The sequence below is a fragment of the Podarcis vaucheri genome (assembly GCF_965113315.1).
Source record: "Podarcis vaucheri genome assembly, chromosome: 2".
In the NCBI taxonomy this organism is placed as follows: domain Eukaryota; kingdom Metazoa; phylum Chordata; class Lepidosauria; order Squamata; family Lacertidae; genus Podarcis; species Podarcis vaucheri.
The window spans coordinates 60,571,623-60,587,308 of record NC_138760.1 but is presented as its reverse complement, the minus strand read 5'-3'; the positions used below and the strand labels follow the sequence as shown (position 1 = coordinate 60,587,308).

At 41.9% G+C, this 15,686-nt stretch overlaps 1 protein-coding gene and 1 long non-coding RNA gene across 4 annotated transcripts in view; both read right to left on the bottom strand.

The window, feature by feature from the left end:
• Window positions 1-15,686, bottom strand: part of LOC309527155 — a 39,557-nt gene that overhangs the window by 6,643 nt on the left and 17,228 nt on the right. The gene's annotated exons all lie outside the window — the stretch shown is intronic.
• Window positions 1-15,686, bottom strand: part of KIF3A (kinesin family member 3A) — a 30,599-nt gene that overhangs the window by 6,643 nt on the left and 8,270 nt on the right. Inside the window, exons 5-14 of one of the 3 annotated variants that reach the window (XM_082213702.1) lie at window positions 15,425-15,530; window positions 13,738-13,877; window positions 12,594-12,791; window positions 11,382-11,556; window positions 9,963-10,064; window positions 6,738-6,809; window positions 5,095-5,103; window positions 3,809-3,965; window positions 2,304-2,484; window positions 1,256-1,366 (exon numbers count right to left, since the gene is read on the bottom strand). In XM_082213702.1, coding sequence (XP_082069828.1) covers window positions 1,256-1,366; window positions 2,304-2,484; window positions 3,809-3,965; window positions 5,095-5,103; window positions 6,738-6,809; window positions 9,963-10,064; window positions 11,382-11,556; window positions 12,594-12,791; window positions 13,738-13,877; window positions 15,425-15,530 — 1,251 coding nt within the window. The remainder of the gene's footprint in view (window positions 1-1,255; window positions 1,367-2,303; window positions 2,485-3,808; window positions 3,966-5,094; window positions 5,104-6,737; window positions 6,810-9,962; window positions 10,065-11,381; window positions 11,557-12,593; window positions 12,792-13,737; window positions 13,878-15,424; window positions 15,531-15,686) is intronic. The other 2 variants (XM_082213703.1, XM_082213704.1) reach the window with 2 other exon arrangements.

Genomic DNA, 15,686 nt, shown 5'->3' with positions numbered 1-15,686 from the left:
CTTCGGGTTGCGAAAGGGGCAAATCCGGAAGTGTTTCGCCACACACGCATGCGCAGAAGCAGTGCCTCCAGTTGTGGAAACCTTGGGATCTGACTGGAGCTCCGGAACGGATCCTGTCCGCAACCGGAGGTACCGCTGTATATCCCATAGCTAGAGAAACAGGCATTGCTTACATTATCCACCAGGTGGCTCCCTTAGCAAACACTGAAGCCCTGGTAAATTTTCACTTCAAAATTTAGTTACTGCCACAGGCTTAAAAAAAAATGATTACTTTTGAACTGCTTCTCAGAACTTCACCAAACCAATGAAAGTGCATCTTCTTTGACAAGTCTGAATAAAGTCCACCAGTAGTTTTAATCAAAATTGTAAAAAAACAACAACATATGATATACTGGTATAATAAACATGGCAGTAAAAAGGGTTCATCTTCAGCTTGCTTAAGCTGGCTGTTCTGTGGAAATTTTTACTGACTCAATTTGAAATTCAGCTCATTCATAGACCTCATCAGGCAGATCATGTATGCCAAGTTTCAAGTTAGGTGCCATTTTTATATGCTATTGATTATTGAGGCTTACAAATGGCAGAGCATTTTGTTGTGCTGCGCACTTTCACTAAAGGGGCACTCAGAGGATAATAAAACTTAAGCAGAAGAAGAATAAACTGAAATAAAATCCATGTAATAGCATAAGACTTATAAAAACAATTAAAAGCTAACAAAACATTAAATAAGTCAATGAAGCCATCAAAAAGCTGAGAGAAGAAAAAAGTTTTACTTGACTTCTAAAACAAAAAGATGGGTGCTAACTCTTGCACCAGTCAGGGAAAAGCATTTCACAGATGAGACATAACCACTGAGAAGGCCCTCTCCCCAGTTGCCACCAACCTTCTCTCACCTGGCAAGGAAAATTAAGTGAGCTCTTTCCAAGATTTTTAAAAAATGCTTATGTTATCATGTAAGGCACACTGCACATTGATGACCCTGTATATGTGTGCATTGTTAGCATATACTAACAGTATATGTGTTCACTTACGTAAATAACCAAATACTCCAAAACAGCCATATGACTCTCACACACTCCATGCTATTTCCTTCTGTGGTTCTTTCTTACTCCCAACATGTGAACAGCACCACCTTTTCTTTGTTCAAGGGTCAAGGGCCATTTGCATGTTCCTATCTGCCTTCAACATGGCTCAGAAACAGGGTTGCTCCATTCCTTTTACATGGGAACAAGCGTGAAGACTGTATGACACTGACCTCTGACTTGGCTGCCATTAGCATTGTCCAGACTTTTTTCAGCTTCTTGGTCTTCCCTTGTGCTTCCTCCTGAAGGCTGGTGTACTTTTCCTCAATGTCCAAACGCTCTTGCTGTTTGCAAATTATTAAAAATGCCACAAGTTAGACAGAATTGTCCAAACTGATGTGCTGGTGGGAGGGTGCTATTCAGTCCTGGCTTTTGGGGATGATTCACTTAACAAGTGTATGTAGGAATCCTATGTTATTATTATTTATTAAATTTGTATACTGCTCTTCATCATAGAGCTGTTTACAGCATAAAAGTACAAAATGAGAACACAAAATGCATAACAAAAACAAACAACCACCTTCCACAAACCCATTTAAAAGACCATAGGATGCTTAAGCCGCCAAGGAGAGAAAAAGGTGTCACTCTTTCTTTATTGCCAGCTTTCCAGCTTCTACCGCCTCAAGCCCTGCAAAGTCTGAAGCATCACTGCACAGCCTTCTTTCAGCTTGCTGTTCTCTTACTCCCCATTCCTCTCTATCCTTCCCTTCACTGGGACGGCCTTTATGGAAGTTACCCCACTATTCTTTTTCCCCCCTTTGTAAAGCTTTGACGCCATTTCTGTGGCTCCCACTCAAGTGCCTCTGCTACCTCTATTGAAGTTCTTGCAGTGATGCATGCTGAGCTCCTGCACATTTTAGTTTCTGGGCCCAGTTCTACAGCCAGGGCGTGTAGACGGAAAAGCTTCCCCTGGCACTAGAGCCAAATTCTCTCTAATCGTTTGTAATCTGGACAAGCTTATTCCCTCAACATGGACAGGAATCTTTCAGACACCAAACAGAAACACATATCTTGAGCAAGTGTGATAGCACACTAAAGCGGAAGATATCTAATCTTTCAGGGATCACCATGTTCTACAAACATAGATACCATCTACTGCCTCTCACTTCAAATGTGCCTTTGTCTTGCCTGCACATGCACAACATGCAGGTAAAGAAAAGTACTGTGAATGCCTTTTCAAAACACAGCAATTGGACAGGGCAGCAAAGAGCTTGATCCAACCTCTTTCTCTTCAAGCTCCCTCCGGAGCTGCTCTGCTCTTTTCCTACGCTCTTCCAGCTCCATGTTGGATTCTTCTAGAAGCTTCTCCTGCTCCTCTGCTTTTGCCAGTAAGTCCACACCTCCCACGATCACTTTCTTTTCCAAGGCTGACAACTTCTCCAGCAGAGACTGATGTTCTTGCCTGGATAAAAACAGGAAGGGAGGGGGGATCGTAATGATTCTAAAGCTACATACAGATCTCCAACTTCAGTTGAGGGGCCCACACACTGCATGCCTGAAATCCCAGTCAGTTTCCTTTAAATCTAATAAATAAATGTAAGAAAACAAGCAACCACTGTAGGAAGACTTAAGCCTATTTCCAAGTGCTTGCTTAAATTTAGCTGGGCTGAACAGGGCCTACTTTTCAATCCACTAGGGGCTGCTAGAAGGAGACAGTCTCACCCTGTTCTCTCAAAAATCTCTGTTAGTTTGCTGTCCTGCTGTGCTCTCAAGATGTTTGCAAAGAGGGCAAGACAGAAGGTTCTAGATCTTGTCCCCACTTCCAGTTCTCTTTATTTATTTAGCATCTTCTGTAGAACTGTACAAACTGTGGGGGGGGGGGGCAGGGGAGAGCATTAGACAACAGAGGCTTTATTAAACCCTGTCAACTCTCCTTGGTACAGACTAACATCTGAACAGCCCCACAGTGGTGCGGGGGAAGTTGTACATATTGGAGAACTGCATGTAGGCAAGGAATGCATGTTTGGAATGCAAGGCCTGAAAGTCTGTAGAGGGTGGGATGGAGAGGAAGAGAGAAAGCTTTCTTTAGCCTGCGAACCACAAAAGAGGAATATGAAAAATGCAACTGTATGTGTGGGGTGTATGCATGAGCATTCCAGTTACATTTGGGGTCTTTGGAGTGTGCAAGTCTCCCAAAGAAGGGGCGTTTTTAGAGTGCATAATAAAGTATGCATGCCCAAAGTGTCAATGAGTTGTTGCAAGGTAGGGTCTATTGCAGGTATGGCCAAACTCGGCCCTCACCATCATCCCTCACCACTGGTCCCGTTAGCTAGGGATGATGGGAGTTGTTGTTCCAAAACATCTGGAGGGCTGAGTTTGGCCATGCCTGGTCTATTGCCACTGTAAGCAAGATCTTTCATAAGTTAACTTCTATACCTTGCCAGGCAAGCAGTGTGAGTGTGTGTGTGTGTACAGTTCAAATCCTCCCACTTTGGGGACCTTGCCAAGATCCCAAATGCCCTTGAAATGCCCCCAACCACATCTCAAACCAAATCTCAACATGCCCTTATCACCAGTGAACTGTGCCACCTAAGAGACTGAGCTATGAAGCAGGAAGTCCTGGATATGAATGTCACTCCTGCCATAAAATCACGATGGAGCCTTAGGCAGGCCGCTTTCTCTCAGCCTGAGCCAGACTATCATACCGATTTGCTTCACAGGATTACAACCATGTAATTCTACACAAACGGCAAACATGATTCTATTCCAATTTCAGCATTGCTCACTGTGCTTTAAGCAGGTCTTTCTCCCGCTTCTCCAGCTCTGCCCGGGCCTTGTTTCTTTCTTCCTCTTCCATATCAAGCTTTGTTTCAAGAGCCTTCCTTTCTTCATCAATCTTCGCTTGCATCTCTATCATCTTGTCAGGAGAAACTTTCTTCTTTCCTTTCAGGAGAGCCAAGTGCAGGTTTAAATAAATCAAGCACATACATACATACGTACGTACATACATACATACATAGTCCCAATATGTGAATTATCATTTAAAAAATTAGATTAGTTGTTAGAACAAGAATTAAAGAGCCTACAGCTCCTACTATTAACTCAGAAGCTACAGGAATGCACAATTGTAAGAGAAAGAACAACACTCTGGTGATAGCCCTGCTCCATCTTAGTGATTGTTTTTTAATTATTTACTAGGAGCTGAAAGTTTTATCAAAATATTTGCTAATATAGTCACCCCTGGAGCATTTGCCCTCAAAAATGTCCTCCAGCCATGTAGCAGAATTCTAATTTATTTAGAGGCGTGAGTGATTTTAAAAAACCCAAATAATTATCATAACAATCATCTGCTGAGAATCAGTGACTGGAATGAAGAATTGTAACATAGGAATAGATTGCTGATTTAGAAAAGGACAGTTGTATAGAAAAGGACAGTTGTATATCAAATTAACTGCAGGATGTTTTCTGTAACTCAATCAATTTGGAAGTTACCTTAAAAGACACACAAGAGCCACATGTACCTAAAGAGGCCAGGACTTTAAAACTAATAATTAGAATGTATATAGTCAGATTAACAGAAAAATAAAAGATATATGTATGAAGGAACAAAATTAACATGACAGAAGGGGTACAAAAGCTAAAAGCAGGTTTGCAAAACCAAAAGAAAACTCTTTGCACTGCGATTCATGGGAAGAAAAAGAAGGGGGGGGAATCATTATTTTGTTTGCCCCATTTTGCTCTCCCCTCTCTTGCCCCCACATCTTAGGCTATCTGGATACATCTAGACTGATTATATCTTGAAAAGGAGCAACAGTTTTATTGCTGCTGTAAGGGGAAATCCCTTAGACTACCCTTGCTCTTTCCCACAGCTACATTTGGATAATGTCACACACAGAAAAGCTTTGCTCAAGTGGTGACAGGTCAGCGTAGAACTGCATTGGATCCATTAACACTGTCTAAGATATTGGGGGGGCATCTTGAATGGAGGTCTGAGAGAAAAAGCTAGGCATTCTTAACAAAATATTAAGCAGTTTCAACTGTATTAGATGGAGTGCAAATCAAACACACCAACCTGATTGATCTTGCATTTTAAGAGGAAGAGGCAAACAAATCGCAGAGAGGCAGCACACGCACAAAGGAAGTGGGTGGGGAGGGAAAAAAGAAACACATTATTGGCTTGATTTGTTTTACAAAAAGGAAAAAAAGAAACAAGATCTTAAGTAAAAGCATTCATCAAAATATGCTTCCATAGACAAAAAGAAAACAAAAACCAGCAAATTAAAACTCCAAAATGCAAGATTAAATGTGATCATCGCTGCCCCAAATTATACTGAAGAGTATCATTAATCTTCAGTACATTGGAGGATAACATTGTTTCTCTCAACAATATTATGCTAAATTCTGCTGTTCAAGCTGCAAGCCTCTCACAAAGATCATGCTCTAAGAAACATCCAAGAGGGTGATCTACTACCCTCAATTAAAACCAGAGCATGTTGACGCAGCCAATGTCCATAAATGTCCAGTTAAGCTTACTAGGCGTTTGAGCAAATTGCCAATCGGCTGTTGCATCTCACATGACCAATCACACATGTAGGAGAGTTCATAAGATTTCAATGTTAATTTCAGCTGGGAGTTGCATAGTTTTGTTTCTAGAAACTCAGGTGCTTCCACAGAGGTAAAGTGGTAAATTTAGCTGGTGCCATCAAAGAGAAGTAGTAGCATCGGGGGAGAAGGAACAAATGCCATGAAAACATGCAACATGCAAAGAACAGGAAAGGGGGAAAGAAGTCACAGAATGGGAAGAATAGTTTTTGTTAAAATATGAAAGCCCAATCTATGCCACACGCTCCTTTCAAGCTCAAGGTTATTTTGCGGACGGAAAGTGTTCTTCAAATGAGAACATCCCGTTGTGATTAAGAGCAGTGGTTAGAAGCAGAAGATGCAGCTCATTTGTTTCCAACTGTTAATGAAAAGTGCCTAATAAAAACCCCTTGAACCTTGTTCTACCTCATCAGCACCAAAACTGACATGTCTACCCACAACAGTTAAATGCTGCAACTTAGCAGCTCCAAGATACACAGTAAGTCCCACAGGTGCAGGGATTTCCCAGTCACTCCTTCTGATGTGCAGAAGGAGAAATGCCAACGCATATTGTAGAGGCTGATGGGAAGTGGCCTCTGGGCAAGCAGAGCTTTTTGGCTCAGGAAAGGAGTGTGAAGTTTTTCCTTGTTTAGCGATAAAGAGTTTCAGCCAGTTTTCTGGAAGATTACAGAACTATGCACACTTGCTTAGCAACTTTTCCAAAATATATATCTCTAGAGAAAGATTGTTAACATCCTACTGAAATATATACGGCTGTATATCAGTATAAAGCTATGATTTTAGAGAACATCACCCAATGCCAAAAAATCCACTCGTTTCCTGCCACCTTATATGACCAGTACTAACATGCATTCTTGCGGTCCTCGGCTATTTAGCCAAAGATTAATCTCAAACAGTTCTCTCCCCACCACCACCCTCCACAAGAAGTTTGAAGCAGCAAAGGGGAATAAAAAACATGCTTTAACTTGGGTAGGTGGGTGGGGAAGAATCCACATTTCACTCTGAACAAAACCAATGTTGTGGACAGGGAGCAAAATGCAGCATCAAAACAAAGAGTGCAAAGGTTATGGAAAGCCCAAAACTTCACTGGATGACCAAAGAGCTCCCACTCACTAGTGAAGGATTTATCCAGAGGTTTCTCTATGACAGAGCATGTAGAGTCTGAACTACTGCTGCTGCTACTGCCTGGAAAACAGAGAAGCAGGCCCCATGGAAAACCCAAGAAAGAAGAAACAGGATGAAAGAAACACATGCTAAGCATTAGCTCTAAAGGACAAGAAGCTCAGAGAGACTGGTTTAATGTTGCACAATCCCATTTTCATCATCTTCCTATGTACAGTTGCAGTGTTGCACATGACTGATTGACCCAAGTCATCTTAGTAGCTTAGATAAATAATAATAATCAACTGAGGCAATTGACAGTTGCCTTGGTCTCAGGGAATGTGTGCCTCTCTCATTCCTTCTGGCAGTCAACGTGGTATTTTCAATAAAAGAGTTTCAGTGTTGCATCACTTATTAACTATGACTAGCAATGGATAAATGGGAAACTGAACAAGGAAGCAATCTGGAAGAAGGAAAAGGACACAGACCTTTAACATTGGAACAAAGACATCTGCTGGTGGCACCCTGTGGTCTATGGCTCAAAGGGATGGAGCCAAGATTTACATTTAACCTCAAGTCAAGAATTGAGCATGTGGAGGGGGACTGCACTTCTGAATTACATCTCATGAGAATGTGAAAGAATGCAATAGGCACCATATCCCATCCAACAGGTTAAATAATTTCCTTCTTTGGACCATTATTTTGAGCCTCACATCCATCTTCCCCATGCCAATCCCTGTCACAAAACTAATGAATTGCTGTGCATGTTTTCACGTGTACAGGGATAACTGGTAAGCTGTGTGCTGAATTGGGTTCAAACAGCACCAGCACTTACTTTAGAACCTCTTTGTTGCTACAAAACTCTGGCAGATGAGTGAAGCAGGGTGACGGATGGGCAATGAAGCAGATTTTGAAAAACTAGCTTCAAAATTACTGTTATGATGCCATAGGCAGGTAGCTTCACCCTCAGAAACATCTTAGTTTCATCTTAGCTGCCCAACAATAAGAAACCAGCTTGGCTAAGAATAAAGCCAGCAGCTGTTATTACTAAATGAGAGTGACTCTTCCACTCGGAACTGAATAGGATCAGAGATCTTGCAACAAGCCTGCACACTGCTCTGAAGCCGGAACTAATCTGGAGGCAGCCTGACCATAAATAAGCCTGCTCCTCTTCACTGTGATCAAGGAAATTGTCAGGATTTTTATTAAATACCCACTGTTTCAGAATGAGAGCACAGATCAGACAGACCATCTAGCAATACTAGCTTTTCAGACCCATAAAGGAACACTAGTTGCACAAAAACACACACCAATCTAAGCAGAAAACCGAAGAAATGTGAACAGTGAAGAAATGTCAACAGAGCAGACACCTATTTATTTTTCTAATGCAGGAAGGGTTTAGACCCATTGAGCTACTCATGATTTAAACAGACATAACACAAGGCCTGTTCAGGCATTCTCTCCCTCTGCCATGCATGGTAAAGATAAAGAAAATTCAGGCTCCTTAATGCATATAGATTGGGTGCTGGGAAGTGGATCTTTACTTCCCCCACCCTCCATGGCTCAATGCTGGCAGGGCCCTCCCAGCTGGCACCAAGATCATCTCCTTCAAAGGTGAAGAAACCCATCAGCTGATGGGCATTGAGCCACAGCCCCATTGGCTGCACTAGAAAACTACTAATGGGAAACTGCCTAGTGCACCCAAATCCAAGCATGTCTTTAGGTGTCCCACACCTGATGTCAAGTGTTGGGCAGGTGGGTGCGGCTTGGGGACCATAAGTTCCCCAACACTGATGAAGACGACAACATTCCAACCAATAGATTCTGCATTCAGTTAGTCACAGAATCTCCTTGCCCTGTTCTCTGGCAGGTCCAATATGCAGCTGTATATGTTTTAAATATGTTCAAATAAGTGCAAGACCTCCCAGCATGGGGTGTCAAAGTGAGGAAACGCATGAGCGTGAGGATCTGGTCAATATCCTTGGTGCTACAAGAGGCTTATTTAAGAAGAAGAAGAAGAAAAAGTTTACAAAAACTTCAAAGTATTCAGTTGATTCTTGTTTAAATCAATTTAATTATTTACTTCTTTGGCCAAAGGTAAAAAGTATAGATGGGAGCATCACTTTAGCATAATCTGTTTGCATGTAAGCCTGAAATTAGTTTACAGAATGCATCAAGTTATGCTGATAACTTGGGATTGAACTTCAATTTTCTTTTCGCACTAATTTAAAAATGTGCTGAGGGGGCTCAGTGTTAAAATCATGACTTTGCATGTGGTTTAAATGGATGAAATTATTTCAGGTTTATGATTATGTTGTTTGGATTATGTTGTTATGGATAAAATATATGGATTTCTATTTACAGAGAAAACAGAATCTGGCAGAGTATCTTCTTTGCATGCCAGTGGTCCCTGGTTCAATCTCTAGCATGTTCAAGGAGGCCTGGGATAGCCCTCAGTCACACCCTGGAGAGCTGCTGCAAGTCAGTGCACACAATGCTGAGCTAGATGGCCCAATGGGTCTCTCAGTATAAGGCAACTGTCTTCAGAAAGAAATGATTAAAAGACCCATCACCACTGCTCCCTCATTCCCAAAAGGAAGATAAGAGGAGGATGCAACAGATTTGCAGATGTGGCAAGGGTTTTTCTTAGGAATGAGCATGCCATAAGCACAGAGAGGCCCATACAGCAAACTCCTTGGCAACCGTGGCTGAACATCAAATATGTTCACAGCTAGATCTCTCCAGCTACACAATCAAAATCCAGGCACTAACATGTTGGTTGAAGCAAGTTCCACTTATTTCAGTGGAGCTTGCTTTCCAGTAGTATTTTCAAGAGTCAAGTGTATATCCTAAAATAAAAAAGCCTGTACTAAGTACACCAAAGTATTGAGACAAGACAGTGACCGCCTTGATATGCACAACCCTTGACAGTGTATAGCATTTCATACAACCCGGATTATCTGACTACCCATGCACCCTCCCTGTTACAATCGCTGAGAAAAAAATCAACCAAGAACTCAAATACCTGTGAATTCCTGAACTATGAACATATTGTCACTTAAGAGCCATGTTATTCAAGAAAACTAGCACAAGTGTGTTGGGCAAGCGGAAACAGCATTTATCTTTTAAGTAAGCAATTCCAACACTTCTAAAAGAGCCATCATAATTACAGGATAATTACAGCAAAATACAGATAATTAAAAGGCGAACTGCAGCTATTTTTTTCCAGCACCTTACCTCTTCGCTTCTTTCGCTTTTCTCCATCTTCTCCAATCTCCCCATCATCGTCTTCATCATCATCTTCAGAGCCACTTGTCTCAGAGCCAGAGATCTCTTCCCCTATAGTATTATTGTGTTTTTTAGTGGCTTATCCAAGAAAAAGACACTCTTCAGTCAGTGCTCAGCTACAGCTTATTGTTACATCAGCGAGGCACCCATACACTTTATTATCTTAATTTGAAACTCATCCTAGTTCCGTCCATTTTCCTTTCCCACCCTTCCTAGAAAATCGGACTGCAAGGAAGCCTGGCAGACTTTACCAAACAGACTACCATTAGCAGCTGGATGTGGGCCTGGTCTTTATCAAATTAAGGGATGCGGGTGGCGCTGTGGGTAAAACCTCAGTGCCTAGGACTTGCCGATCGTATGGTCGGTGGTTCGCATCCCCGCGGCGGGGTGAGCTCCCATCGTTCGGTCCCAGCTCCTGCCCACCTAGCAGTTCGAAAGCACTCTTAAGTGCAAGTAGATAAATAGGGACCGCTTTATAGCGGGAAGGTAAATGGCGTTTCCGTGTGCTGCACTGGTGCTGGCTCGCCAGCTGCAGCTTTGTCACGCTGGCCACGTGACCCGGAAGTGTCTTTGGACGGCGCCGGCTCACGGCCTCTAGAGCGAGATGAGCACGCAACCCCAGAGTCGGACACGACTGGCCTGTATGGGCAGGGGTACCTTTACCTTTACCTTAGCTTAACTCTCAATTTTAATTATAATAAATACTTTTTAAACACTTTTTATTAACAATTTTAATGTGTTTTTTGTGTGTAAACCAGTTATAGGTTCTATTCACAATCAAGCAGCATATAAATTTTGTTAAATAAGTAAAACACTAGTTGCAGGCAAGCCTAAACAAAGAAAAACAAGTGACCGGCAATCTACTCTTAGCTCCAGGTACCATCTAGTGGGCAGATGTAATATTTTACTGAAAGGAATTAAGCACTAATTTGAAGTTCAGATCAAGTATGATGTAGTGGTTCAAGTACTTGGCTTAGATTTGGGAATATTCGGGTTCTAATACAATGACTTTGGGGTCAGTTGCTCACTCTCACTAACCCACCTCAAAAGGTTGTGAGAATTAAAGGGGGTGTCATTTCTGTACACCCCACAGCCGGTGTGGGGAACCTTTGGCCCTCCATGTTGCCATTGTCCATGCTCGCTAGGGCAGATGGGAGTTGTAGTTCAGCAACACCTGGAGGGCCAAACCTGTCCTCCTATGAGGACAGGTTCAAAACCTTTAAGCATTTTAACAATCAGAATTTTAGCATCAGAATTTCTCTGCCATTTGGAAAGTTATTAAGGTAATTTGGACACTCAGTGCTATTTCTGCTACCTGCTTGTAATCTCTATTGAAAAAGGACTGGTAGAAAAGAGTTGGCAGGTTACCTTCCTCCAACTTTTTCTTAAGTTCTTCAATTTCTTTTTGAAATTGGCGAAGCAAAGCATCCTTTGGATCTTCATTAATTCTAGCCTTATTCTTGATGTTCTTGGCACGGTTGGCATATCGCAGAGTGCTGATAGTCTCGTCATAATTGTAGTCTGCTGGACCAATGTTTGCACACTAAGAAAGAAGAATAAAGCTATGTACAAAAAGCTGGGTGGAAGCAAGAGCCTAGAAAACTACAGTTTGAAGAAAAACAAAGTCAATTCTACAGACTGATCACATTTAGGGTAAAGTTTTGTCGCCTGTTGGCCATGGGGCTGCTCTACAGATCTCAGCCCAAAGCATAACTGAAGGCCAAATGTCTGTTGTCCGGCTGTTAGAGACCCCTACTTGGTTCACAAATTCCTGTGCACTCCAGTTAGGAAGCCTAATATATAAAGAGGTGGCTCCATAGAATCACAGAATCTAGTCCAACCCCCTGCAATGCAGGAATCTTTTGCCAACATGGGGCTCGAACCCATAGTCCTGAGATGGAGAGTTTCATGCTCTACTGCCTAAACTAGCACCTTTCCTTTAATGCATAGAAATGTATAAAGTTATTTATCAATGTGGTTCATGTCTGCTTCACCAGTTGGTAACGCTTCCTACATTATACTAAACAAACCAGGCTAAAAAAAATGTTTCTGTATGTATTTGCCTGCTTTATCATGCTTTCAAGAATTAGGCTAACCCAAACCCCAAACATGGAAAGCACAAACTTCACATACACACCCCATATTGTATATATTACTTATAGAGGGTGGAATTCAAGGTAGCGCTAAGTGGGGTATGCATGCAGACGGAGGCTCACTTGTGCAACAAGACTTTCCTTCCCCCTTTCCTTCCCCCACATGCCCCCCAAACCTGAACCAGAGTAGATTTAAGGTATAGGGGAGCACATAAGGAGGAGGGAGTCCAGCTGTACTAGCAGACATTGTTCCATGTATACAACAACTTAACTGAATCCCACACACAATTTTGCAGCAAAACAAACACATTAAAAAATTCCCATTAAGGGCTGGTGTGGCATATTGTACAAGCTGTCCAACTGAAATCCCTGCTTAGTGAAGACAAAATGGGAAGCAGGGAGAAAGTGCAATAGCAGCTATTACAAGAAGCTGTTGCCTTGGCTCACTAGAGCATTATGGAACTGAATGTGACATTCTCGTCATTACCATCATAGTTTTAGAGTTGCCTCCAAGGGAATCCTGTAGCAGTCGAGTCAGTTTAGAGTTCCGGTAGGGCACATGAGTGCTCTTTCCATCCACTAATGCAGAAATGACATTCCCAAGGGTAGAGAGGGAAAGGTTGATTTTGGTAGCTTCCTTTAGTCGTTGCCCAGTGGCTCCAGTTTTTGCTTGCCTCTCTGATCCCTTGAAAAAGAGAGAGGAGAAATTGAGAAGGGATGGAAAATTCTAGCACAAGCATTTTCTGCAAATGAGAGCACAGAATACTGCAAAGCAGCTAGAAAAGGAAAGAATGGGGATGCCCATTTGAATAAAATGAGCAAAGGGGAAACTTCAGTTAATCAAGAAGTTCATACTTGGTGTATGACTCAAAAGCTGCACCCCAGAAACACTGCAAGGAACCCCAGGGCAGATGTTATTTTAGGGATGCCAACTGCTACAAGCAATGCCTTGGGGTCCAGACTTGAAAACAAGAAGAAAAAGAAGTATTACAAAGGTACTGCACTGCAGGAAGAGGGAACAGTGGGATCATTTTTATTAAATAAAGCATCCCTAGGCCTCATTATTGCAGAGCCAGATCATGATTGCTGTGGGTTATAAAAGGCACACAGGCTGAAAGGCAAATAAAATTCCAGATATACTGTTTTTGTATTTGAGGATTTTCAGGAACAAACACTGTATTTTAAACACTGGTAGGCAGAAAAAGTCCAGCTAGGGCACAGAAGTTTCAACTGATCTAAGGGAACCTACTACATTTTTCCAACAAACCAAGAATCAATTCCTAGAAGAAAACATGGCACAAAATTTCATCCTCCACAATTTTAATGATAGTTACACAGTAAAAGCTTTTAAGACTGTTCCTGCAAAGTTATGGTCTTCTTCTTCCTTGCAACTGAGCTTGGGTGAATTTGCCCAAGTTGTCCCAATGCTTTGAGCCAGCAATCCTTGGTGAGTAAGCACCACTTAATACAGAGACACTTGCTTTTGAGTACCCGCACAAGATGGCTCTGAAAGAAGGGTCTCCTGTGATGCCTGTGATGGTATCTCAGCCCTCGTGTTAAGATAGCCCAAGACAGATGCATCAGAAATGCACGCAACAACTTCTCCGCAAGGAATGAATGTAGCAACTTACCGCAAGGTCTACTAAGTGCAGTTTGCCCATGCGCACATGTATATTTCCATCAACACCCTTCTCACTGCACTCAATTGTAATTGTAAAGATAGCATGGGAACGGGAACTGTGCTCATTCATATTAGTGGCACCAACAGAACCTATGTACAAGTAAAGGCTTATGTTAACAACTCCATTTAAAAAAATTTAAATTTTTATACTGCCCTTCATCTGAGGATCACAGGGCAGTTTACAATATAAATGCACAAAGATGCATAACAATAATAACATATGAAACAATAACAGCACCCCAATTGAAATAACACTGTTCTGACGCTACCAGAGCAACTGCAACACTGCACAGATTATTGTTTCAAAAACTATAATACCGAGGCACACATGTTGTCTTTGGCCCTTATTTATCAAATTAATGCATAATAATCACAGCTTCTTACTGCTAAAAACAAATACACATCTATAATGCATCCGTTTATCACATCAGCTGTGATAGTCCAAGAAAACACTGCCCAGGGTGAACAGCAGCAATGTTTTCTGGTGCTCCAAATTTACAGCTTTTGATTCAGCTGCACATACAGTCATAGTGGAAGACAGAAATTCATTTAGATTTAGTTCTCACTTTGAGAGCTGAATGATATTTCTTTTTTAACAACTCAAGTATCAAGAATCTGCATCCCAGTTGTCTTCAGTCTGCAAGCATTTTTTGCATAGGTAATGAAGAAAAATAAGCCAACGGGAAACATCAGGAACTTTAGTGACATTTAATTGGTATTATGCAGCTTAGATTTCTTTCAGCTGGTTACCAGCCAACCACATGCAGCAAATACAGTGGTGCCTCGCAAGACGAAATTAATCCATTCCGTGAGTCTCTTCGTCTTGCGGTTTTTTCGTCTTGCGAAGCACGGCTATTAGCGGCTTAGCGGCTATTAGCGGCTATTAACGGCTTAGTGGCTTTAAGAAAAAGGAAACAAACTCGCAAGAACTCACAAGACGTTTCGTCTTGTGAAGCAAGCCCATAGGGAAATTCGTCTTGCGGAACGACTCAAAAAACGGAAAACTCTTTCGTCTTGCGAGGTACCACTGTACATAATTTTTAAAGGTTTCAATTACCCATTCAGGTATTGCTTAATCTCGGATGGCTGAACACCACTTGTCCCTATAAGAAGATGGATAACTAGTCGCATAACTAGTTAGCATGCCAGAGTCTCATTCGTTATCGAGACTCTGGCATGCTAACTAGTTATGCGACCCCCGAACGGTCGGCGTCCAACTTCCATTCAGGTATTGTGTATTTTCTTAAATTGGCTGGCATGTCTCTTCTTTTCCGCAAGAGCATAAGAGCTCAGCTGAAGAGCCAGTGTAGTATAGTGATAAGATTTGAACCAAATCCTTCCTCAGTTATGAAACTGAATAGCCTTACCAGACTTAGGCAAGTCAACCTATCTCTCAGTTTAACCTGATGTATAGGGTAATTACAAAAATAAAAGCATCCACTGTGAACTGCTTGGATAGTGGTTGGTATGTAAATTAATAATTTAGAAAAGCTGCAACAATTGGATGGTATCCAACTAACTCTTTTTGTCAGCCCAAGGATTTCTGACTGTGCAATGGAACTTGCAGCCCTGCCCACCTCATAGACATAACGTCTATAACAGAGGCAAGAACAGCTAGATGGCTATGTGCAACTTACGGTTTTTGTGACCAAGTGTCATAATTCTGTCCATGTCATCCGCATTGTTTACAACATAAGCTGAAAGATCTTTGATATAAACTCCCACATCAGGTCGTTCTTTAACCTATAAGACAAATCAGGCAGTCATTTTGGGAAAGCACCTAAAAACAGCCTTTAAACAAATACTGCCCTGTGTCCCTCTGCTCACAGAAGACTCTCTGAGTGTTAGCTTCTGTGAATGGAAGGTGGGAGGGGGGAAGGAAATTTTCACTTTTCACCA